This window comes from Dendroctonus ponderosae, unplaced genomic scaffold (genome assembly GCF_020466585.1).
Source record: "Dendroctonus ponderosae isolate FM_Combo_2020 unplaced genomic scaffold, Dpon_F_20191213v2 Dpon_F_20191213_3, whole genome shotgun sequence".
Classification (NCBI taxonomy): Eukaryota; Metazoa; Arthropoda; class Insecta; order Coleoptera; family Curculionidae; genus Dendroctonus; species Dendroctonus ponderosae.
Genome location: NW_026018508.1, coordinates 6,258,476 through 6,285,511, shown reverse-complemented (window position 1 = coordinate 6,285,511; position 27,036 = coordinate 6,258,476). Strand labels below are relative to the sequence as shown.

General features: G+C 31.6%; 1 protein-coding gene across 1 annotated transcript in view; it reads left to right on the top strand.

The window, feature by feature from the left end:
- Positions 1-27,036, top strand: part of LOC109543645 — a gene marked incomplete in the record, with an annotated part of 106,667 nt that overhangs the window by 11,118 nt on the left and 68,513 nt on the right. The window contains 1 exon segment of the mRNA XM_048664930.1: positions 2,615-3,096. Coding sequence (XP_048520887.1) covers positions 2,615-3,096 — 482 coding nt within the window.

Below are 27,036 nucleotides of genomic sequence, written 5' to 3'. Positions count from 1 at the left end.
TTGTTATACCGCAATTTATCTTTTTACAGAAGAAACGAAACTTCGGTCCAAATTGTGGGGATAGTTTTTGGACAAAGTGGGCATTTTATCAAATATTAAACAAAAACTTTAAAATACATTTTATCCGTAATTCTGAAGCAAAATGTTGTAGTTTACAATTTTAAAGTAACATTTCCTATTATTTTCACTTTCACGTATTTATTTTATTATCTTATTTCACACATTGCAACCACAAAATTACTCGAAAATGTACTTGCTTTCTCAAATTAACGTTTCTTTCTGGTTTTTGCTTAGAAAATGTACAACTTCTTATAACAAGACATAAAATTAAAACATTAACAGACGATTTCAGGAGACTCTAATCACGAAAGTTACGAAAACTGCAAAACAGACAAAATTTTCCTAAACTATTAGAAAAATTAATAACATTAATACCAAGATAATTAGAGAGTAGAAGCAACTGTAATGCATTTTTAATCAGGCTTATTAAATTTTATTTAAAAAATCCTCTAATGGTTCTTTTGCGATAATTTTTACAGCTTCTTCAGTATCAGAAAAACATGAACTTTTGCGACTATTGCTATGCAGGAAAAAACTTAATTCTACGGATTAAATACCCCACAAACTCACAAGTTTCAGCTTCTTCAATGTTAGTTTCAATCACCTTTTTTTAAAATATAAAAGTTTTGCCATTAAGCAAATTTTGTATATTTTATATATCGTTATTCGATTCACAACGTTCTTATCAATGAAAAAAAATGAAAATCAGACATCAGACGTTTAATTTAATTTGGCTTTCAACTATTTAGGTTTCTTTGCTTGCCTTGCTCAAATTAACTTGTTTTTCTAGTTTTTGTATTGGAACAAACAAAATTTAGTATTGTCCTGACAACATTCAAATAATCAATAAAATGATCCCCGGGGAAATTAGAATGTGGATGTTACCTACCTACAATTGTAAAAGTTTTGGTTTTATTCAATTATAAAATTTAATAAAAAAAGTTTAATGGTTATTTAAATGGTAGACTAGCTTCTTACATGTCACTTCGACTGACCAAATTTCAAAAGAATCCTTATTTGATTTGGCTTTTCTGAAGCTGACTAGCGAAGAAATTACACTTTTATATAAAATTGTGGTCTCAACATCATTTCAAACAATAGTTGATACTGTTAAATTCATTCATGTTCATGAATGTTTTGRCTTAAAAAAATTCCGAAGATACGAACGAAAAAAAAAAGATAATAACGAAAGATACCAGCAATTGTATAAATTTAACAGTGATTTAATCGGGAAACGCATGTATATTTCCTTAAGCTTTCTTTAGATATCAATGCGGTATTATTTATTTTTGCTGGTTTTCCTGGCCAAGTTTAGATGGATTTATTCGATCGAAATAAATCCAACCACAATATCAAGCTCGAACTCAATCAAATGGGATGCTCAGTTGAAAACTTTTTCTCCATTTCCAACCCTACAGTCGGGTATTAAGTCGATATTGTGTGGCGGTTACGACATTGCCAGGCCATGCAATATAGCTTTCAGTGATTTTAAATTTTACAGTTTTGTTTGTTATTGTAGGCGTAATGTTTCTATAATTCCAAGACTTTTATTCAATTTGTAATCGACCTAATATGCTCGATTGCGGTTGGAATATCATATTATTGGGTTTGACTTCAAAATGCATGCGATTAACGTGTTGGGATTTTGAATTGTTTTATTTAGCGCATGATATGTAGTACATTGGCTTTAACTTTTCATGTGCTATTGTTTGGATATTTTGTCTGGAAAATTTCCAATATGCACAATGCATTACTGTGAATTATACGCACACGGTTAATATAATACTCGTTTTTATTTAGGAGAAAGTATAAAAGCAATAAAGAGGATTAAAAAAAATTAAAGGTTAAAAGCCATTATTGATCCAAAGAAGAATTTTAAAATTTGTGAAAGTTTTGGTTTGAATTCATTGAATTTCTATATTAAATGTAAAACACTCAGATTCACTTGAGTCATGATTTTTTCCTCAGTAACATAAACATTGTGCGAACAGGAGTTTAAAAATAACTTGGTAATCTGCTATTTTTTACATTTTCGAAATTGGTGCTATTATAAGTTGAAATAGAGTTATGAGTTACAATAAATACAGGTTCGTTCTCGACTTACAGGGTGTTAGAATTACAAGAAATTTATATTTTTTTGTTTTATTATTGCAGTGTTGTACCTCATTGCACTTGCAATCAACTGAATTGCCATTTTCACCTCTTTGTCTGTTCACTTTTCAAGAATTTAAGTTATTTTCTTCTTTGAAATACTCTGCGCTTATTAAATCTCATCATTGTGCATTAATTTCCTTGTACTTATGTAAAACAAGTTTTAAAATTACTGTTACTTAGTGTTATATGTTCATGTGTATTTTGTACCATTTATTGCATTTAATAAATAATGATTAGGCTTTTAAAGGCAAAATAAAATTCCATTATATTTTATTCTATCACTATGTGAGTAGTTCTCACAAAGTAATTTTGAAAGTTTCAGATATACATTGTATACAATTTTGCCAGTTTGTGCTAACTGTTCTTGATTTTTCTAAACCACGTTTCATTATTTTTTCAGAAGAATGAGAGGAGACGGAATTGCGATGGTGAACGAGTCCCTGGAGCGCAACAAGCACAATCCCGACAGGGAGAACTTGAAATCTCTCCTTAAGAAACCGGGCCATCTGAATGGCAGAAAATCGAACCGCGTCGTGTTTAACGAAAAGAAAAACGAATTTTTCGATGCGGACTACATCATACTGATTCGCGAAGACTGTGAACTCGATGACGATGACGATGATGGTGTCTGCACGTGCCAACAGCATGAGATGGTCAGACTTACGTGTTGTGAACCGAACTGTAATTGTCAGTATGAGGGCGGCATGGAACCGACACCGCAAAGCCCGAAATTTGCTCCTCCAATGGAGTTTGTGGATGCGGTCACTTTGAGTCCTCCTGAGGGCTACAAAGACATGGAACTCATGGCAGTAGCCAGAGGCCAACAACGAGGTGCAGTGTGTCGGGAATGCAGTGCCACTCATGAAGGGGAAATTGATGAAGGTAAGCGAATATTTGATTCTCACTGAAAACATATCTAAGATATAAAGAAGTCAAGCTTGTGCCAATCACAGCATATTATAGAAATTCTACTACTCTCGTAATATCTTAAAATGTACAGGGTGTGCTGAAGAGATGAACATTGACAAAATTAAACACAATAAATAACTCGAAACTAATCGGATTTAGCGCTTTTCAAATTTTTAAATTTAGGTCAAAACGTCGTCTTTAATGATTAGGTTGTAGAAAATTAATTAGAGCTCATAGTTGAACAAGATTTTCACAGATGAAGTTCGGATATTGTTTCGCGCTAATAATTTCCAATTTTTTGAATTAGTAAAGTTGTTTTCCTTTTGGACCTCGTGTAAGATGTCGATTTTTTTTCGTCCTGGAAGTGAGTGGCGAGAGGCTAATAGATGGGTAGCAAAACTGAATAGGTCGCAACGACATCAGATTTTCTATGTTTATTAGAACAATTAGCATTGCACGTACTCTAGTGGAAAATTTTCTCCCAGACTGACCAAAATGAACCGACACAACTTAAGTGTATACGCCTTATTTTGAGAATAAATATAGTTTCTATTCTTCTTTTATATCGATCTTAATTTTTTATTGGAAGCTAATTCCGCAATTTTGACTAACAAATGTACTTACTTAAATAGGAACTGAGGCTAAAATTAACAACTCGATTATTTTAACGAAATATTGAAATATGGATTAGCGAATAGTGTCCGTTTCAAGAAGTCAGACCCTCAGCCAAACTTAGCATTTGGTGAATTTAATGAAAATAAATCGTACCTTAATTCGCAAGTAGCAATGTTTGCGTGCGTCAATCTAGATTAGTCTCCAATCGATTGATGAGACCTCTGATGATATCAACTGCTCGTAGTAGAAAAACGCCCCGGCGAAGAACCCACTGGTTAAAGCCTGTGAATTTCAGTGAGAACATTACTCGACCCGACAGTTTCCATTGCAAAAATCTCGCAGAATTATATGGAATAAGAAAAGTCGTCATATTAAGCTGTCTCGAAAAGGACCATTTAAAGAAAAAGGCAAAATGTTATGCAATCTGTAAGAATGGAATAATTTAAGGTGGAGAACGGGGTTGTTGCTCGGGCTTCCATTTTATAAATCGGTTCGACTTTATTTTTATTTCAATTTAATTTATTTCGTCTAATGGGGGAATGAAGGAAAATGTTTAAAACCGATTGCTGCCGAAACGTATACAGGATTTAAGTTATGAGCAATATGGCCTAAAGAACAGGAGAAAATTGTATGTTAAAAACGAAATGAAAAAATCAAATATGTTTTGTCATTTATGTTCAAAGATCTGTAATTAAATTCTGTACTTTAATATATTTTTTTTCAAAATAACACAAGTTGACCCAAAAGTAACACCAAGCAGGCTTTTCTTGAAATTTGTACCGCAATCATCTTCCAGTTCGTTGAACATGTGTTTTTACTACTAAAATACCAACAATGAGCGTTTAATAACACTTAATAACAGTACATTTTAAAACTTATATTGATAATAATGCTTCAAACGGGAATTTTGCGCGTTTAAAGCGTTATTTCCGCTACGACAAATTGCAAAAGAACCTGAACTCCAGGTCATTGTTATTCCGAATATTTGATATACCAAAACGCTCTCATATAGTTTGATTTACAAAACATGCATTTTTTGGACAATACTAGTAAGATGGAGATGTGAAACGATGGTCTTATTTTCAATCTTCAAAATTCAAGTTCTTCAATATTCCAAACTAATGTTTTAGTTGGCAACTCGTTAATTCTCTTTCCATTACTCAGAACTCGAGCGCTGTAGCTCAAATGGTTCTTGTGTTATGACTAAAAAGACAGCGTTATGTTTGATCTGGTGCCCCTATTGTTCCAACTCCCCGTAGAACTAAAATGATGTGAAGAGTTCACCTTTGGCCTGTAAAATAGCGAATATTTTCTAAGTGATGTCTACCTGTTTAATTTTCTCTGCAGTTATATAGAAACACGCTTGGTAGCTTAACTTGTTCCCAAGATATGACCGAAACGGTGGCGTCATGCCCTATTTGTTGTTTTTGTTCTTTTCTCTATGTCCTTATGTGGCATTTGCTTTGTCCATAAAACATATTTCAGATTTTCTGGGGCAATAAAGCATTTTAATTTGATTTGATCTTCAGTGCCAATCTTATATTTTTTTTGGATATTTCGATGTTCGAATTCTACGAATTCTAAGCGACATGGATTAAGTGGATCCAATGCAGTAAAACACTCAAAATAAAAAATATGCGGTTTTATTACCACCAAATGTTTCTCCTCTCACATGGACGACATGTTTATGGTTTAGAAACTCACTTGCATCTCTTATAAGATATTAAAGTATAAGGATTGATGCCAAATAAATAAAACTGCTTTATATTTCACAAAACATCGATTTGCCCGCCTAAATTGAAAATATATATTGCAAACTAAAATTAAGCGATCAATCATTTTCCGTATAAACAAACTCCTAAAATAACAATAATATCTGGAACGTTTCAGCCAAGTGTTTTTACATGTCGGCCAAGTTGCTATTAGCTTTGCGAAACTGGGAACAATTTTAATATTTATATTACCATTCTCCGTACAATATGCAATAATTGGATATTTTCATATCAAATGAACACAGATAAAATTGATTGTAGCATTATTTCAGCCTGAAACAGCTTTTGTGGGGACAGAACTGAAACACCTTATAAATTTATTCGCTGCATATATTTGAGTTCAATACCGTGCGCAAATGGTGTGGTTTATTCAATATTTGATTCAATGTATACAATTTGAAGTTAGGCTTATTGGAAATTGTCCAAATCGCTTAAAAATACCATGCTACTGTAGAGTGTGTGCTGTTATTTGCAGCTTAAAAGTATTATATTCTGTTCCATTCAATTTTATTAATATGAATGAGAAGTATTTCAAAACTCGGGTTTTATAACACCAGAAAATAGAGTGGGTTTCAAAATTTTTTTGCTGCTTCAGGGTTCAAATATAATGTTCAATAACTTCCTTTGAAAAATCATCAAGCAGTTCAGTTTATGATAGAAAAATACCAACACAAAAAGAAACGGAATTAATTGCGTGAAACATTTAGTTAATTTTAGGTAACTATGAGAAATAGCTAATTGCTATATAATTACAGTTCGTTTTGTAAGCTATATGCGAGATAGTARMTGCCCAAATGTGTTTCGCAGTCGATTACTGGAAATATTACATTCAATTTAACTTGGGCCCATTTTCTACKGTTATTACATTACATTTTACTTAGTAAATGACATGAAATTTCAAGTCGCTTTTTAAAATATTCTCATTTTATTCAAGGCTTCTGACCTGTAAGTAYTTATTAGTTGAACTATACAAAGCTATGCAAATATCCATATAATGTCATACAATTTATGTATAATGCCATACAATTTTTAACGAACGATTTTTTAAAACGTTGCAACCGCAGTTTTTAAGGCCTAAATTGCCATAAAAATGGGGTAACTGCGTCTGAAAAAGTTGCAAATAAAGTACAAGTGCAAGTATGAATGYTAAACSTAAAAGTTGAACAGTAAKTAATATAGTTCATAAAAAAGATGTGTATTTTATGCGGGACATTTGAATAAACCTGTATAATAAGTGACTAGAATWAGGTACTTGGGATTATGTTTATYCTGAAACTGCAGCATTTGCTAAAGTTCTCTAATAGACATTTTCATTTGAAGCGGTTASAAGCAAAAAGRTACAAATTTGGTTTTSAAAATGAAAGAATATAGAAATGAATAATGCAGAAAATCGAGTTTAAAGTCTAAAGCTTATTACTAGAATATGGGTGGAAAATGTTCAATTAATATTTTGTGGTTCTGTTAAGTTCTGTTCGAGTTATTCAAACATATTTAACTACAAAACCCAAAACCGCGTTAACAATTTTTTAATTGTACTTAAAAACTCACTTGTATCTTATTGATATTAATTAATAATATTATAAAACTAAAATAAAACGGAACAAATAGGAGCAAAATAGCCAAGAAAGAAGCGTTATTTGCGTTTTCAATGATTTTGGTAGTTTGATTTTTCTTGTAGATAGATAATTCTATTAAAATTTTCTGAATCATCTTGCAACTATTTATAGTCGTGGTTAATTGTTCGAATGTAAATGTTAATTGTAAAAAACGTAAAAAATATAAATAACAAAAAAATTGTCATCGAATTCTATGCTAAAATTTGGCTTTCGCTTTAGAAAATAAAACATTTCTCAGATGTAATTAAAAGAAAAGTAATGATCATGCTTGGYTTAAAGGAAAATATGAAAAACAGATATTTCGTGGCGAAAATAARCTTGTTAATTTTTTTAGGGTCTTACGATCTTACGAAAAATTACGATGTTCACTTTAACCACTGCTTCYAAACATTTTTTATTTTTGTTTTCATTCTGGCCATGCCAAGTCGCTTTAGAGTATTAGCTGTTAAATTTATTCAGATAGATCCTTAATAAACTTGCATAAGTAAAAGGAATTTAGCTAACTATATTTTATCCTTGTTCTTATACACCAAATTTAAGTCGTCACTCGAGATACTATGCTTTCATTTCAAACATACATATGAAAGGGTTTTCCTTGCACTTGAAAACAAGAAAACCAGTTGACTGCATTTACTTCAAAGAAAAATGCAAATGGTTGGTTCCAACCCCTTCATTTGGCCATAGGAAAATATTAGTTGAAGCTGCTTATTATTAGAATTTTATAGACTGATTGCTGCATAACATAATTAGAAAATAGCAAAAATACAACACATTTGAGAGCTTAATTTTATCACCAAATTCAAAAAAGTAATGTTCGATACAGAATACAGTAAGTAAAAAACGTTAATAATATGAATCAAAATTAAATAGTCTGAAAAAAATTAAAACAATTTCATATTAGAATATGCGGTAGTCAAAGGTTTCAAGACATGAACATGGAAAAAATGAGAACTGTTGGGTTCTTACAACAAAGACATATTCTTGTGTATGTTATGTTTCTTAAAAATGGCTCATTCTTTCTCAAAAAACTATATAATTCTTCAAGCGGGGAAGATAGTAAAATAAATTAATCTGTTTTTTTTCTCAATGAGGTATTGAATTGTTGCAACCAGAGGCAAAGCAGGTGTGGATTCAAATGTTTCCTAGATTCCAAAAAGAAACGCTTATCAACTGCGCGTATGAAAAAAAACGAACAGATTTGAAAAATAATTCGTTGGTGCGAACCTGCCCTTGCTTGCCCAAATTCGAACTAAACCATTTTTTTTTATGTTTTGTTCTTGTTGAGGCGTATTTTCCGATACTGTGTGTACATTATTTGATAAATATAACCCGCAATGAAAGAAACCCAACTTCTTTCATTTGTAAACAAAATGTAATCAAAAATATCTTTAACTATGGAAAAAAGTTGTTGTGTAGTTTGCAATTTATTGTTCTAAAACCTGTTTGTTTTGAATTTTTTCACTATATTCTACATCGACTGTTTTATGTTGAAATTTCATACACTCATCATTCATCTCATTTCATTTTCAATTCTAAAAATCTGCAGAAACATATTTCTACGCTACTTATTGTTAATGGGTACTTTAATTTTACTGCACTTGGTTGGTTTGAGATTAAACTAACCACTATCAATTCCAGAATTAATTTATCTTCAAAAACTAAAAAATGTTAAGCATTTCGCGAGCAGCGATTACATTCGCAGCACGAAAAACAAAGGGTAACGTTCTTTGATTGGCTCGCATTTGTATTCTGGATGTTTGCGTATCGTGAAACAATAATAGTCAGATACATAAAAACAGTAGTAGTCTAGGCAAACAATGGACTTTTGTGTATTGTTAATATAAACAGTTAGGGCGCAAACATGTGTAATCCTACAATGCAATCTATTTTAGTTGGCTTCCTTTTTTCGTTCGATTAGCATTAATAATGAATACAAAGTCGAACAGGATGCAGCAAATGATAAGCTAAATTAATATGTGTAGGTACAGAGAATGGAGAATTTTGTGCCAAAGTAAGATGTTTTCTTACGATCAAACGCAACATTGACTCTAAAATGTTTTATTGAACATAGGATAACTCAATAATATATTTCTGAGCTATACAGAAGATTTCCACAATTACGACAATTTTTTCTGCAAATGCCAATCATTTTGAACCCTTTTTTAAATAATTATAATTGCAATCAAACTTATACACTATTATGTAAAAACAAATTATATAATTAAAGCGCTAATACTTCCAAAGCACCGAAATAATTGGTCACACAAAACACGGATTTCGTCAATATATTTAAGTGGAAAATCCTGTACTTTATAACGTCCAAGAAACAGTATTGATTACATTTCATTGAATATTTTATGTACCAAGCCTTACAACTTACAAAGACGAATTTTTCTAATAAATTAACAAGTTTTTAGAATGTTTAACTAACGCTATCAAAGTTGCTTATGAAAGGAAAGTCTTTTAACAGTGCTTGATACCTTTAACAAATGTTTTGAAAAAACTAATTTTTGTGACGTTCGGTCTTACTGAAAATGATTTTAGCAAGTGGCTCTTCGATTACATTTTGAAGACATTACACTTTACTCCAAAAATGACCACTGTTTGAGTTGAAACTGGCAAACCATTTTTTTTGAAGGCTTAAAAGTCGTCTGTAGATATATGTCGCTATCAAATAGATCCACATGATTGCATGATAATATAGAATTGTATTTACGACCAAACCGAGGACTTAAATTCTATTAAATGCACCAGGCAATATTTCGTTTGTGACATGTTCCCGACCCTAAGCATTTGCAGACTTCCAAAGTGATATAGAGGTGACAACCGACGCATAATGCTTTATGTAACATGTTCCGAATATATTATTTGACTCTACTATGTATCACATATTGTGCTGTTTGGATTTATGTCCCTATGCAGATTCATGGAAAATTTATTAGATATATCTGCCATGTGATGAGTACCTGATTTCTGATATTGCTAGATATATCAAATGATTGATTTCTGTTTAAAATTTCTCGTCTAAAAGTTGCCACGAGTAAAAAATCAGTTTTTTACACATTTTTTCATCTAGAAGTAGCTAATAGTAATAGCTTTACTTAAACTGCAGTATAATAAGTATATTAAATAGTTTGTATGTGAGCGAAACACAGATTTCTTAAAGGACATTTTAATTTTTAAATATATTTCTGTGACGGCGCGATTCATGCACTTTCAGCATAAAGCAATTTTGAAATTAATTTACATTTACGCTAAGATTTGTTCAATGTATGCGAGAACTTTGGCAGAAGACAAATTCTTGCATCAGCAACTCAAATACTGGGACTTTTTTCTGCGATGTTCTGTTTTTCATTCCTGACATGTTTTTACATGCATTTCCTTCAAATTTCATTTAAATAAAATTTATAAATGTTTTCTGACTGCCTCAGATATTTATAGATACTCATAATCAGCATTGTCAAAAAGTTTAAAGTTTTGGTAGAACAAACTTATTTGATTAATATCTGGAATTAAGAACAAAAGACGCCGGAAAATAAATGTTCTTAGTGAGTTTTTTAAGCGTAATCAAGCTTATATGTAACACATAGCAAAGCACTGAAACCTATAGCAAAGAAGCAATAGAATAACTTACAAATAAACATTTTTGAAACTCCGCTATGAAAAAATAGGTAAAGTTAAAGAAACAGAAAAATGAATAGGAGAAGAACTGACTGTTGTAACTCTGATAACATCTCAAATTAGGTTTATCAGATTGTTCTTAACCAATTCAGCATTTTCTGCTCCAGCTGTACTTCACGTTATTCCTTTCTTCACAAATTTCAATAAAATACTTGTACTAATAAACAGCTTTGAAAATATTTTACATTCTATTTAATTGAGAACTGTTGAAGTTTGGACGAATATTCAGAAAAATCAGGCTTTAAGGTACTGGATAACAACGAATACTTTATTTATTTTTTAACATTTTTGACATTTTAAGGTTTCGTTATTGAATGTTATAAATTTGTTTTTAAGATACGGGATAGCAAAGTAGAAAGACCTTATTTATCTGTTTACGGCATTTTACCGCATTAAACGTGCCATACTTAGATTATTCGCAGTATCGTATCCAAATTTGACGAAATTGTTGGCAAATATACAGATTTTAGGAACTGTTCAAATTCGTACCACTTTTTACTTATTAGTTATTTTGCTTATCGGTAACAATCTGAATTTAAAATATATTAATTTTAGGTTCACATCGGCAGAAAATTCCTGTATTTCATAAAACTAGCAGTTTTCAAGAGTATTTCATAAAGTTTTCCAATAGCAAATTTGCACTCAATTACATAGTGAACTTAGATTCACAATAAAAAATAAATTCTCGCGATCCAACGTATTTGTTCAAAAAATAATGTATTTTGGCCAAATCAGCAAACAATTGTATTTTATTATATAGATTATTCCATTCCAAAAAGTCCAAACACCAGTTCAATTAGGCCACTCTTGTTTCATTTAAACAACATTTTTGTTCTAAAAATGATTTACTTCAAACTGCTGAAGTCTTCTATGCGTAAAACAATACCACCACATTTTACAAAATTAACAATTAAATTTCTTGTTTCATTTCAATTCTCCATAGTTAAAACCAAGAACTCATTGTTCACTAGCGAACATGTTGAATTCTCGTATTTGTTTTGCCTGAAGTGCAACTTACAACAATTATGCAGGCAAGGAAAATTTAATGCAGATACTAATCGTTGTAACTTTCCCAAGAATACATATGCAATATCTGCAGGCTATAAATTATAAACAAAACCAGACTCGATAATATTGTGCAACCATATATAATAAGGTTCATTTAAATACATGTTCAATCGTTATTCATTTGAGTCATGCAATCGGTGTCAAAAGTAATATCTGTGTCTCAATTCATTGCATTTATCAATTTGGAACTTAAAATGTTTTTGAATGGTTGCTTATTGGGAATGCGATTTTGTATGATTGATGGCGGGATTAATTTTTCTATTGCGTTTTTCAGCACGTCCCTTGTTGCTTGATTTTGTTATAGTCTTCTAATCTTATGATTTATCAGTTGATCGGAACCTGCCGATACAGAAATCCAACTTTTTCAAAGAATCAAACTTATATTTTTCTTTTAACTGTGCTATAGTGAAATTTTCAATGTTCAATTGCAAAATTCCAGAATAAAATCGATCATCTAAATTTCCGTTTTACATTGTAAACGAGATTTTAAGCTAAATTGGATTATACTCAAAATGATTACTTTAAACTTTAGAGTAGTTGATGGGAAAGAAACTTGGCAGACTATCCAACTTTAATTTTGTTGTGAAATACGATTAGTTTGTCTGGCAACAGGTTGACGTAAAATGAAGTTAACTCTTGTAATTATTTAACCAGGGATCAAGATAATATTTTGTCAGATACTACAAAAAAGTAAATTAAAAGTTTTATATCAGTTCATGAGTTTTGCACATTTCTAAACTGTGGGATCAAACATTTATGGAGTGTTCAGAAGATAAATAGCAGATATTTGAGGAGAAGAACTCATGTTTGGAAATGTCTACGTACTAGACGACGCTTTAAGACCGTTTTGTACACAATCATGTTTCATCGAGTGCTAAGTTGCTACAAAAAACGAACTGCAGGCTGATTATACAGTAACTAACAAACTTAAAGTTGAACCTGACCCGAACTTTTAAGTTTAGTCATTTTCAAAAATTACTCGCGTTCAATATGGAGCAACTACACAACAAGAAAATTGTTCAGTTCGAACCATGATCGAGCCCTAGAAAACTTCAAAATTTCTGTCTAAATAAATTGCAGAATTATTTTACAGGAATTAACAATCCTACGGCCAGGCTGGACCTGATCAAGGCTTTCAAGTTGAGCCATTTTCAAAAAATTCTTACATCCAATTTAGAGCAACTAGGTGGGTGAAATGTTTATTTTTAGCCAAAGTGTGTAGATATTGACCAGATTTTATTCGTAACCAACTGTAGGCTGGTTTTCCAGCAAAAGACAAACTTTTAATTGAACCTGACGAAAACTTTTATGATGAGCCATTGTCAAATAATTTTTAAGACCAACCTGGAGCAAGCAACAATTTTTTTAGACAGGTTTATCAAAAAAACTTTCCTCTTCGCGGCTGGCAAATCGAAATTATCTGAGTTTCGAGTGCTTTAAAAAAATCCCCGATCAGAAAAATTATAAACTTTAAATTAGAGGCCACCATTGTCTGGATGTGGAAACCCCATCCATTAGCATCTTGCCTAAAAGCCTATTACCGACTATTAAATTTAAAATATAGAACTGATGAAATAAAAATACAAAAAATAATATCGATCATTGCAACGAGTAAATGTAGGTATCAAACTAATTTAATGTTCCTCAAATAATCCGTCCATGTGAACATCAGGCATAAGAATTAGACTTGTCTAAGTAAAAATGTGTTAAAAATACATGCTACTTTATGTGTTCACTTAAAAACATAAAGTTGTTGCGTACAACAAAAATAATAAAGTTAATTAAAGCTTGCTAAAACATGATTTCGTGCAAAACGGTCTTAAAAAGTTAAGCTTTTTAAACACACTCCGGGCTACTACGGTTCTTCTACTCAAATGCCTTCTTTTAATGATCTAAACATCCAAATATTATTCAATCATTAAACATATTCAAATAATTATAAGGTTCGTGTATCTGTGCGGTTTTGAATTTCAATTATCATATTTATTATTTATATTATTTTTTGTTTAATCAAACGTGTAATTCTGTTAGTTGTAAAAATGCTGTAAGTAAGTAATGTAATTCACCTATAATGTTTAGTCAACTTTGCTGTGCGACTCCATTTATGGCTTTCATTCATTTAATTTATATGTTGTGTAAAGAAGTACGGTTACAATCAAATTATAGTTTCGCCGCCATAGTTTGATATAAAAAATGTAACACGTAACACGATTCGAAACAAGCGGAACATAGGTCTGGGCACGTGAATGTGTTGGCTAATTTCCTTCATATGAGTACGTGAGATTAAATGCCTTGGCTTTATTCATGACTTGGAACTTTAAAATATGAACTAACTGTTTTATCATGTTTTTGATAACCCATCAAATTTACATGATTCTATTAAAGCACAAGAGAAATTACGTCCTAGATTTGCTTTTAAAACGCTTGGTATAAAAACACTTTGAATTATGTAAAATGAGATAATTGTATTGCGGCTGGTTTTGCGCTTTTTCTGTGAATAGTTTTATCTTGAATTACTGTTTTCGTGCGACTGAAATGTTGTTAACATAAAAAGCAAATTTTTCTGATTTTACTTGTATTCCCTAAGGGATGCAGTAAGTTTAACAGCGAAGTGGTTTTTTTGCAGTAGGTAGAGATTCAGCAATTTTAAAATATAAATAAAACATAAGTATTATGCTTATTACATGTTAGTAATAAGTTTCTTTATTTTCCAGTTTCCTCTATCACATTTTCAGCCTTGCTCTTATCTATATATCTTTCAAGTCGAAGAATGCTTTGCAGAATGTGACATAAAATAGATATAATCCACTATAAGCTACCGTTATTTGCTTGCGTCTTACTGTGTTATTGTGAAGTTTATTAGAACACTTTTTGCAGACTTTTGGCCAATACCGAATAACATTGGAATGTCACATACTTCAACAGAAACAATTACAATACAACTGCACAAAAAATTCTGCAAGTGTATACGATTACTGGTATTTAATTTAATTTGAAACCAATAACTTTTCGTGTTTTAGAGAGCATCTGTTCGAATCTCTCTATTCATCAGCTTCAATCGTTCTTAAATACCAAATTTGAAAGGAAAACAAACATCTTCTTCATCGACAAATTGATAATTAGCAGTACTTTTAATGTTTGGTAGCAAGTTGAAAATGTGGAATTAATTAGGAAATTACTTCTTTCAGATACTTTTTTTCACTGTTCTGTATTATTTAAAATAATGCAAAGAACGGTAAATGTAGAAACAATTCAAGTACCACGTATTTTAATAATGTATTTAAATTTTTTCGACGCAAACTGGAGAGGTAATCAGCTTAACTATTAAAGAGTTTCCGCATAAAATCAGTTGCCAAAGATAAGTGAAAGTGATAAAAAACAAAACCGCGTAAATTACCCATGACAATTCCAATGATGTTATAATACCCTGACTTTGCTAATCTTTCTGATCAAGCTTGGAGTTGAACAGTTTCTTGTGCTCTTATTAAAATATTAAAATTAACATCAAAATTGCTAAATATAATAACGATTAAAACGCCTTAAACCAAATTTATCACACCTACTGTGTGTCTCTCGTGAGAAATACCCAATTATTCTTTGTATTTCCCGTGCCTTTTCCGCTAAATCTCATACTATTATTTTTGCACGGTTGGGCGGGTTTGGTGTAAGCTTTAATTGTGTTTAAATGTTTCTTTAGTTTAATTATAAACTTCCTGCAGAAAGGTTCATGCGAATAGTGCAAATAGCTTTACGTTATTCTGTATCTCAAGGGAAAGCTATATTTAAATATGGTTTTACTCACAGTGTGTGTGTGCATATCATCTGATTTTGTAATGGCGCTAAGTCAATTGAACTTTAAAACCTTAAGGTAGGAATCATTTAAGTAACATAATTTCAATTTAATATTCTCACCAAAGATCATAAAATGCGACTTCAAATATTGAATTTTATTCTCGTAGGTGCAAATATGATGTTTTCGTCTTAAATAGACTTAACTCAACTGTATAAAAAGCGGTTTTGGGTCGTAAACAACCGGAAAACTGTCTCTAGGATTTAAGGCTTAGTTGCCAAAAAACCTTTTTCAAACGAAAACGTCCCAGCAGTGCACATAAAATCAAGTTGAAATATCTAGGGAAGAACCCCGTTATGGGAGTTTAAATAACTCCCCCTGGATAGGTTGAAAACGCTCTTATCTCCGGTCTTTTCTCGGTAATTTATGTATTTTACTCAACAAGTGACTCGTTTATTTATTTTATTCCGTCTCTTAAAGGACATTGATTGCTCTTATTCAAGCGAGTACAATAAAGCACTGGCGATTTAATTAAGCGAGATGTAGAAAGAGCAGAATCAAAGACGTAGAGAAAGTGTTAAGAGCACCAAAACACCCGACTTGCTACCGAAAACTGCTAATGGCTTCGAACTATTGAGTGCTAAAGCAGTTAGCTATTTTCAGAAAACAATACATTAAAGTTGGTTAATATCGTTTGACTGTTTGCAAGGTAAAAAGTGGCATTTAAAAAGACTTGAGAGAAGCATTAAATTTGTTGAAGAATCTTTCATGAGCACTTCAATTCAGAGTCTTTGAGGAACTTAACAATTCCTTCAGCTTTCGATGATACAGTTTCTTAACGTTTTTAGTAGAATGTGATCTTAATATCTAATTGCTGAAAATATAGACATCAATAAAATTAATTAAAAGCTCTACTGAAATTTTAATTTTTGAAATGCATAATCAATATTATTGGCCACAAATACACATTAACTAGATATGATCTTACAAAATGTTAACTAGTACATTAATTTGCCAATTTCATGGCAACCTAAAAGACAATCATCGATTTTAATTACTGGCAAAAGAGAACTTAAAATTCTGCCAAGCATTTGAAATTGATTTTGTTTTCAGGCAGAATAAAAAAGTTTTAATTACTTTTCGCAATTAAGTGAAATGGCGCTTTGCATGTTTGGATTTACGCCGTTCGGACGTGAGCCATGAAAATCATTGCTTTATAAACCGGCGACTAAATATCGTTTAAAAGTAGTAAACTGATATTTTGTTAAACTAACAACTGGGAAAATAATTGAATTTCGAAACGTCTGGGGTGCAAGCAAGTGAATTTACCTGATAGAAATTTAATTTAATTAATTACATTTTATTTGAAATAATTATTTAAATTAATTAAATTAAATAAAACACAAGGAGAGTGAATTGGGAAATGAAGTTTCAGACAAGCTGACATTTTTTAAAGCTTGTATAGAAAATATAAAATAGAACTGACAAAAATGATGAACATCATGATGTGATGAGCACATTTAAATCTGGATATAAATTTATCTACTTTTCGTTAGTGTATATCCATCCACATAGTTTACCACAGTGATATTAATATGCAGTAGAAATAAATGTGCAGTTGAAAATATGAATATTCGATAAGGAGAAGTGTAGACTAAACTCATAATAAATTAAATTACCATATCAATGCGGCTGAATTGTGTTAGCTGTCGAACAGAAAATCCTTAAGTTGCGGTTTAATTTATGCAAAGTGTGGGCTTTTCCGTTTCCAGAAATTGATGGGTAAAATTATAAGTTACATCATTATTTATTGTTGATTTAAATGTACTCATATACAACTAGAGTTCGAGCTCCGATAGATCACGGTATTTGCGGAATTGTGTGCTTTTTCAGTTTTTCAATGTATGCTGAATTTCGAGGAAACATGCCATATTAAATAAATCAACATTAGATGTCGAGACCGGAAGATTGACGGAGATACGGATGTGCCCACCTTAATTTCAACGGTTTCAGTTGGTCACGTTAATCGAGAACTTTATGTAACCGTTAAAGGCCTTGTTTTATTATATTTGCCTATTTATTAGTCGAAAAAACTCCCAAATTTTCGCTCTTGTGAAGCGACATTGGATGATACATTTAGAAATATCATATTAATTTTTTCCAGTTGCAATATGACAAGCCATTGTTAGGTTTTAGTGAAATCCTTTGTTGAAATATCGTTCACTTCCCGGGTATAGCAAAAAAGTTCGCTGAGAAGTAATTTGATAAATTAAGTGAGTTCCTAAAGGAAGCTCAAAATTCTCATGAATAATAGGAAGAACACATAATACATTTCCTTTTTGTTAGTTATTAATTTTATTTTAATTTATAGCCGGTATTTTCAGTTATATAATAGATATTGTCTGTCACGACTCATCCTCCAGCACATACAGATCAACATAAGTTTTTCTTCAGCCGGCGTAACTTTTTGCATAGTTTTTAATTCGTTTTATTTTCGATATTGATTATTCTTTTAGGCCAGTTGGTGGTTTTTCTTCTAGCATTTCTATTTTCGGGTTACAATGAAACTTATTAAGTGGCTTCAATTAAAGTATCGGTTTCACTTTTAATAGTTCTTAAATTTCCATTTTGGCAGCGGCTCGTGGCAGGATATTGACTTGTTTCCACCCTTTTGTTAAGCCCATTATGTTTGTTCATTGACTAAATAAAATTGCTTTTGTGTGTTAGTCTTTTGCCGTTGAGTTCAGTTGTGCCGTTTTGATGGTTGTGAACGAAAATGTTTAGTGCGTCTGAAAATCAAGACCATAGCAAATAAGAACCATACGCAAACTGTGTTGATTTTCCCGTTCGTAAGTTCGAAAAATGGGTAAAAATGACCGAAATGTGTTTGAGTATTTTTACGTTGATAATTTTTTGTTAAGGCAACTTTTTTGGGTCTAATACAAGCGAATTTAATGAATATCATCAGTTAAATAGAGCAAAGAGCACACAAATTTACATTTTGATTATTTACTAAAGATAGTGAACAACTGAATCGAAACCAACTTAATTGTCGTGCTTTGCGACTGCAAAGAGTATAGTTATTTCCCAAAAAATCACCAAAAAAATAATTTTTTAACACAATGGAAATTATAGAACTAAGTAATACAAGGGACAGAATGCAAGTGTAAAAATGTGTTCCAGATGTGGCAAATTGCATACTTTTCTGCAAAAAGCTACATTTCTGTGGCACTTTGAGTGATACTAACGTCGAAAACTCGTAGAAGATGAACTAAACGTGGTTTCTGAAATACACCATACATGACTTGAGCTTGAAATTAAAAAGTTCTACTTGTACGACGCATTTATTTTCGCAGGGTTTAAGGTTTCTTCACAAGTCACAATTATAAACTTTTTCTATAATTTTCAAATCAACTTCTAAATGGTGTCTAGCAATTTTAAATTGTTTTTTTTTAAGCCGTTGTATGCTCTATTAGGTCGCCTCTATTAGTCGCCATATTTGCATTGATAAGCATTTTTAAAGATTTTTAACGTTCAACATTTTAAAGACTCGATATTTCAACTCACAGTTTATAAAATCCGTGTCGTTTGCATGGAAAAAAATCCCTAATTGTCAATTACCATATTGAATGGCTTTGGCAATGCGACCAAAATAGAGAGATTATAGTTGAAGAACTGAAATGGAATATGTATAATCCTGGAGAATTCGCGCTTTTGAAAGTGCTCCTCACAATGCGCTTAGAAGATAAATACATTAACTTGAAAATTAGTAGAGTAGAGGATAACGCCGAGAGCAGAAAACCGATCTGGGTTATATTATTCCATATATTGTGACCTAGATTCTACCTAAAATATCCTTAGTTACTTTAGTGTGCCACCACGCAAGGCAATTAGAACAAAAACAAGCAACCCGCTCGGATTTCAATGAAATATCTTTAGCAAACACAAAAACAACTACTTAAACAGACTAATCATTTTAATGGTTGCTTCCGTTTTACGAATCTCTACTCTGCAAAATAAAAACCATGTTCTTTATTTGACTTTCAAGCAGCAACAAATCCAAGTCCAGCTCATTTTTCCAAGCTTTCGCATTTCGTTTTTCAATTGTACGATGCCAAATAGTGAAACCAAAACTAAATATAATTATGCGGTGCTTTCAGTTTTCCTTTGATATTTAGGTTTACACAGTCATTCCTCAGATTATTCAGTGGCATGTTGTGAAATAGGAGGCTTATGGAACAGTTTTTTGGTTCCAGAATGCTGTTTAGTTCGAATGACAAACTGCAAATTTCTCCAATTACTAAGCCTGAAAATTTCATTTGTTGTTTAGTTTGTTTCATTAGCAGGCACCAAACATTGAATTGAAAAATTGCAGATACCAGAAAAATCTTTTGAGGGCACCAACGTCTAACGTCTAATTGGCGAAAACACTACAAGTTCTGCAAAGGAAGAAAACATTCTTTGAATTTCTTAACTAATTTCTTCTGCCTTTTTTAATAAAGTTCTTTTTTTTAATGTTTTGTTCTAAGCTCGAAATAAGTAACTATAATAAATCGCGGTTCTTAGTTGTTATTCGCCTGAACTATTTACTTGTACATGCATTTTACTATCACTTTCGTTATTTGCATATAGGAATTGCCGATAATATTTAAAAACGTCTATTAAGATTTTGTTGGATCTAGAACATTCAGCATTACTTTTATTAATTTTTTAAAGTTTTTTTAATACTCCTTCATTGTATACAAAAAGGCAATAACAATGATTGATGAAAACCGCATTATAAGGCTGTACGTGTATATGAAACAGTTGCCATTGTTTAGTGAAAAGAGCATTAAAGGAAATTACGCTTCTACTTGAAAATCCAGTAATAAAAAATCATAAGATACTGCGACTGTGACTGATACTGTCAAAAAATGCGATGTTTAATGGATGAATAAAAATAATAAAAGTATCCAATTGCATGTTTGAAATAACGCTGCTCGAATTTACGAACCAAAAAGAACGGAAATAAACCTTAAACGTTCCCAATAAAGACATTTTATGAACTGTGCTTAAGCTAATGTTTCTCATTTAGTTAAATTTAAAATAAACATTTGTTCTACACAGTCCCACTACACTACGAGAAAGACATTTCGGATAATTCCTATTGGGGTATTGTATTGTCTGGTTTATTCGCTTGAGCTTTTGCATTATGCATCTTGCTGTTTCAAGCCGTAAAAATAACATGAACAAGTCGGCGCTTTTATTTGGGGCCTTTGCATATGAATGCTTTTAAATACTAGTCAGAATGGTTTTGAGATGGAAAAACCTTTTGCCTGAACACTATTGGCGATATTATAGATGTTTTATGTCATGCACAATACGTATTACGCAAATAATGCACAATAGTTGACTAATTAGTTTTTGGTTCGAAAATCTACACTTTTATCCACATGTTTAAATCTTACATGTTTAAAAGAAGCTTTATTAATATCTATTAATACAAGCAAAATATCAAAATTGAGTATTGCCTTGTGATTGAATAAGATTTTACAAATTTTTTAAATTTTTGATGGTCCCCGCTAATTTTCCGCACTTTTGTTAAAAAAATTGTCTATTTTTGTATCTCTTAATTGATAGTTCTTTTACAATATATTGGCCATAATTTTAGTTTTATTATGGCAAATATGATTAATTTTGAAATAACTTTAAGGGATCTGGAGTCAAGTATTTAAAATATAATTCTATTAAAACTAATTCAATTTAAAAAACGAAATTTGCTTATGTTAATGGACTGGCAATGCTATGATCAAGTGGAAGATGATCTCCGACTGTATAAAATTTATGTCGGAGGTTTAAATGAGAACGTGACAAAGTAGACTAGAAAAAAACCTTGAGGCCTCATTTTACGCCTGGATAATCATCGCCGACGCAGATAATAAGAAATACATACTGATACTACGCCCTTATTGTGATCACATTAATCTTATCCTGTTCCAAGCCCTCATGTATCATATTATAATGACGATCCTTTGATTAGAATGCTCTTTATAAATTGCCGTTTAATACGGATTTCGGATTACTGCAGTGATAAATCGTCTGGCAAATGAAAAAGCGGTCATCAAATACTATTAGCGAGCTTCATCTATAAAATTGGCATTTTTCGAATAAAAACGTTTAGAGTTCAGTTTTACAAAGGTTTTAAAAATGATGACTTTTGAATTGTCCGGATAAACATTTTGCTTTTGAAGATTTCCAGTTGGACCTAACGAAGTTCAACAAATGAAAATAAAATCAATAAATAAAAATTGTTTTAATGTTTTAAAGCAAGTGAAGTGAAAAAATACGAACAAAACTGGTTATTTATTATTTACATTTCCAGAGTAACAAAAATTTACTTTTGGAGCAAATATTTCTTCCAATGTAATGCTATTATACAAGTTGAATGCTTTCCAATTTTTCATTGATATAGTTTAGATAAAAAAGAAAAGAAATATAGCAACCTAAAAAATCAAGACAGAAAAACCAGAATTTTCGTTATCATCTTAGCAATTTTGTCGAAGTTAGAAGCAAAAAAGAGAAGTTTCTTGCCATTGCGGACATTCGGCATATCGATCGAATAAGTCGGTTGTAAAAAATTTCAGTACGAATGTAATTTAACAAAATAAATACTTGGTTGAACAAGAACGAATTGATATTTTTCAAAAGCATTTATTTATTTAGTAAGATTTTTGTGTAAGACCGGTTGGATTAAAGCTTCAAAAATCCACTTACTCTCAACTATAACATTTTAAAATGCAACTAAATTTCGAATATCGCAAAAAGAAGTTCAATTTCTAGGCTCGATCCTAGGATCGATATTGTGTATACAATTCCCAGCTGATTTAACCGTCAGTGGTCACATATGCTGATGATACTCCCTTTCTAGTATCAAATGACAATTCAAACAATGCCAGCCATATCGTATTAGTAATAGAAATACATACGTAAGCTCCAAAAATTGATATCTACATGGCAAATTAATGTTTGCTGGGCTTTATTTATTATTAATTTTAGGCTCCTGGGATTTTACCTGGATCGTCGACTCACCCGAAGAAAACATTAAATCTAAAAGAACCCAGGTAAAACGGAAATTGATCATAATGTATTGGCTAATCGGACATTTTTTCATATATGTTTGCAGCCAGAAACCCGTAACTCAAATGTGCGCCGGCTTTTTCTTTTGTATTTGTTTTAAGAATATGCTTGGGAAACTTATCAACTTTATTAAAACGAAAACAGTTTTGAAATTCATAATCTTCACGAAATTGAACCTACTTTTTGCTAGTCACTCAATGTTTGCCGAAATGCGAAAAAGTTAAACCAAATGCGCTTGGTTTTAAGTTTTAAAATTTACATTTTCGGCCATTGTGCAACTTTTTGAAGTGATTGCGAATTACAAACTAGCAACGTACGTAAATGCTACCCTTCTGGTATAAAAATGAACCGAAACATTAAATATTTAATAATATATATTTCCCAGTTGTAATATTGCGTGTTATCCAAATTGAAAATATTGGCCTTAGATACCCTTTATGAGCAAAACCCATTATGTTTGCCCCGAAAGCTGCTGCGAACGTTCCCACAATTTGCTTCTATTTTATTCGCCTTCATAGAAAAGCACAAATATTTTTATTTGAAAGCGACGTGCTCATATTTTTCTACGTTTTTCTTATAGCCCTAACAGGCAACGGAAAATATTTGGTTTTCCGTCTCGATATTTCAGACGATAGTTTAAGTTAATCAATATATTTTACGTTTGATTAGGTGACTCAATTCCAAAACAATTTTGCAGTAACAAATCTCGATTGGTTTAGAGTTCGGAAATACATTGTCTTTTAATTGGTTCGGTTGTGCCCAAATTATGCCAGGAAAGGGGCTTTTGGGATTAAACCGTTCAGATTCCCTATCTAGCTTATTACACCTTTCCGGGGTTATGTGTATTGGATAAATACCCTTTGTGTATTGAAATCTGCCCTTAACAGCTTGGACGACTTCGGGAAAATATTAAAAGCACATAAACTAGCCAATTGGATAATACTTTGTGAGTTTATATCTTTGAAATACGGTTTCACCGTTCCTTTGATGCCAGCTTTTTTGCCTATATTAAAATAATCTTTCCAAAATTTAATGGAATTTGCGAAATATATTTTCGCCTCTTGGATTAGAAGATTGTGCAAAAGAAAAAGTGAGAAGTTAAAAAGCACAAAAACCCAAACATTTAAATGATAATGTTGGGAACGAACCGGTAAAATAACAAATTATCTTATTCACAAACAGAGGCAAGTAAAGCATTTTAAACTGCAGAGTTTCTTGGGTTTTTAAGCCATGGAGGAAAATATTCACTATCTACCGTTTCGCAAGCAGGAGTAGTTTGAATCCTCAAAGGTGATTCGCTTGCAACTCTAGTCCAATGTAATCCGATAGCGATCGTGTTAAATAAGTATTCAAAAATGTTGTCTTAAATTTTATTGCACAGATTAAATTTAAGAACACTTGAACAATGCAAAAAAATAATAAGGCGCAAAAATTTAATAAATGCCTTATGAAATTCCGATTGCCAACCGCAACTGCGATTTAATAAAAAAACAATTTTTTGCCTTTTAAAGAACTTTCATTCGGAGATGTTCAAACCAATTTGACAATCCAATAACGCCAACAACTGGCCTGGCTCTTAGACACGAAAAATTCGTTTTTCACCCATCTTTTTCCATTTTAATTCTATCCCGTCTGGTCTTGGAAATCCATTATTCTCGAAGGCGGTATTTTTCATTCCACCGAATGGAAACGGTTTTGTACGATGGTTTTCCATTGCCAAATGTAATTAAGAATAATTTAGTACCTTGGAAATGCATGCGGCTTTTTTAAAATACTAAACGATGTTTAAGAATAGTTTCTCAGCTCGTTTTGGAAGCCTGTTAAGGATGTAAATTTTTAATAGAACGTTTTAGGCAAAAGTGCATTTTGCAGATCGATTTCCTGTATTCTGTTGGCAGCATGGCTTTGGCAAAAGGTGAATTTAAGTTGTTTGGCGTTTTATAATAATTATTTGTTTAATTTTTTGTACTTTAAAAGCACCATCACGTTGCTTGATATCCCAACTGTCTAAGACTCAGGAAATGAAGTTGAATTCAGTTTATTTTTAAGTCTATTCACACAGAGTGATGTGTCAATCCGAATACACATTATGCGGAATAGCACGAGTTTTAGATGGAAATTTCATCTTCTATATACCCCACTTTTCTGAGAAGTTTTATGGGTAACGTACAGAAACTTTTGAAAAGTTGCTGTCATTCTTATTAGTTTAATTTCTTGTGGTTTTTTCCTGTTTGTCTTCGCAGCGGAGTCACAAATATTCTACTGTTAGTTAAACAGATCTATGGCTTCAATTGTCTGTGGAGGATTATCGTCTCGTATATTTTTCGCATTTTATGTGACTATTATTTTTTAGTCTTCATTCATTCTTGCAGATCTGTATGGATTTTCCATTTTGTCTGTTCAGATTCGTCCCCTTAATGGTTTCGGCTCTCACTTGTTCAATTCAATTTGTTTTTATCCCAGGTACGGTTTTTCGCTCAACTCTCACGGTTGAAATCAGCAGGTAATGACTGGAAAAAACATAAACCCTGTCTATGTTTCTAATTTAGAGTTTCCCCGCGAATATTAGTGTATTTGGGCTTTGCTAAAAATTGTTTGCCCATAAACTGTGCTAGTTCATAGAAATAATAACTCGATGAAACTTGCTTGTTGAGTTTTTCAGAGTAAACTCGTCAAGTATCGAATAAAAACACATAACTGAAGTTTTCCCGTAATTGCCTTTTCCTGTTCCACCCCTTTTCGTATCAAGTATTTGGACCGACCTTTGCGGTGGCAGTTTCCACTTTCCTACCTATTGTTTCCAGAGAAAACCCACTCACCGTATCTCGGCAATTTTTTTCCTCAAAGTACCACGAGTGGATTCAATTTAGCTTTTAAACAGTTTTTTTTTGCTTTTAGAGTAACAATATACAGCAGCAGGAGAAAATTGGTTTTGCAAAAGTTGCTGGATTATTTTAACAAGAGTTGCTGTATTATAAATACAAATACTTTGTTTTATTATTTGTCTTATCACATCAGTGTCATAAAATCCATTGGTAGAATGTGCTGGTGTGTGAAAGTGCTAAATTGAACTGAGTCGATTGAAACTGTCCAGATAATTCAGGTTTAAACGGAAAATTCAGTGAGTTTACACTTGAGAACGGCTGCAGATATGTAACAATGGAAATGTGAAATATTTAAGTCAGAACTGTGGAAGTCCGAGCAAATGATTTCAGATATGCACGACATGGAATTTCGTTTAGCTGCTATGCTTTTTCCTGCATCTCTTATTTAAACAGGTTTAACTATTTATATAATTTTCGTATTTCTTCTTATTCTATTATATTCTTATTTGCAAAAGTTCTATACACAATAGTACATTTAATATACCAAGGACTAAGGAGCAGAGCAATTTTTTATTTTGTTTTTACACTCTCAAATATAATGTAAAATATTGGCTTTAAAAATGAATTTCGATAGGAACACTACCAAAACAGCATACGTAAAAATAACAAAAAGATACATAAATGTACTAAAAAAAAATGCAAGAAATACAAGTAATTAAAACTTCATGACCAAAACGAATTACGAAAATGGCATAGATGGATACATCATATAACAGATATTTTACGTCCGCCTAGAAGTTATTTGCGTTTAAGATTAAAATTGCCTCAAATGTAGATAAATTTAATCCAAATTTACTGCTTAAATACGGATTTATACCATCCCTTTTTCCTGTTTTTTAAAGCGTAGGTAAATCTGCAAATCAGCAATAAATTAGTCAAAATAAAAATAAATAATAATAGCAAAAATAATACATATAGTTATTCAATTCTCTGCATATTTATTGAATTAAATGCACAATTCAGATTTTTATAAATAGTACTTAAATTATAAGCAGATTTGGAACTCACATTTTGAATCAAGTTGGAGCCTTTAAGTCTATCCCATTCTGTATAAAACATTTGTAACTCAGTTTCTGTAACAAAAATGAGAGAAAGCTCTCTGAAAAGAAGCCGAAGTTGGGAAATCGTTCTTTCAATGCCTGTGGGACACATTATTATTATTATTATTAATACGTTAATACGATTAAAAAAAAACGTGTGCTGTTTTTATTTGGGTTTATGCCTCTTTGCGGAAAGAAAAAAATCCGTTTATCAAGTATTTAATATAGCAATTAAATTACAATATTCAAAATACCAGGAAATTATCAAAAGCTACACGTTTTGGCATGACAAAGAGAATGAATTTCAGATCTGTTATTTTTCACCTAAGC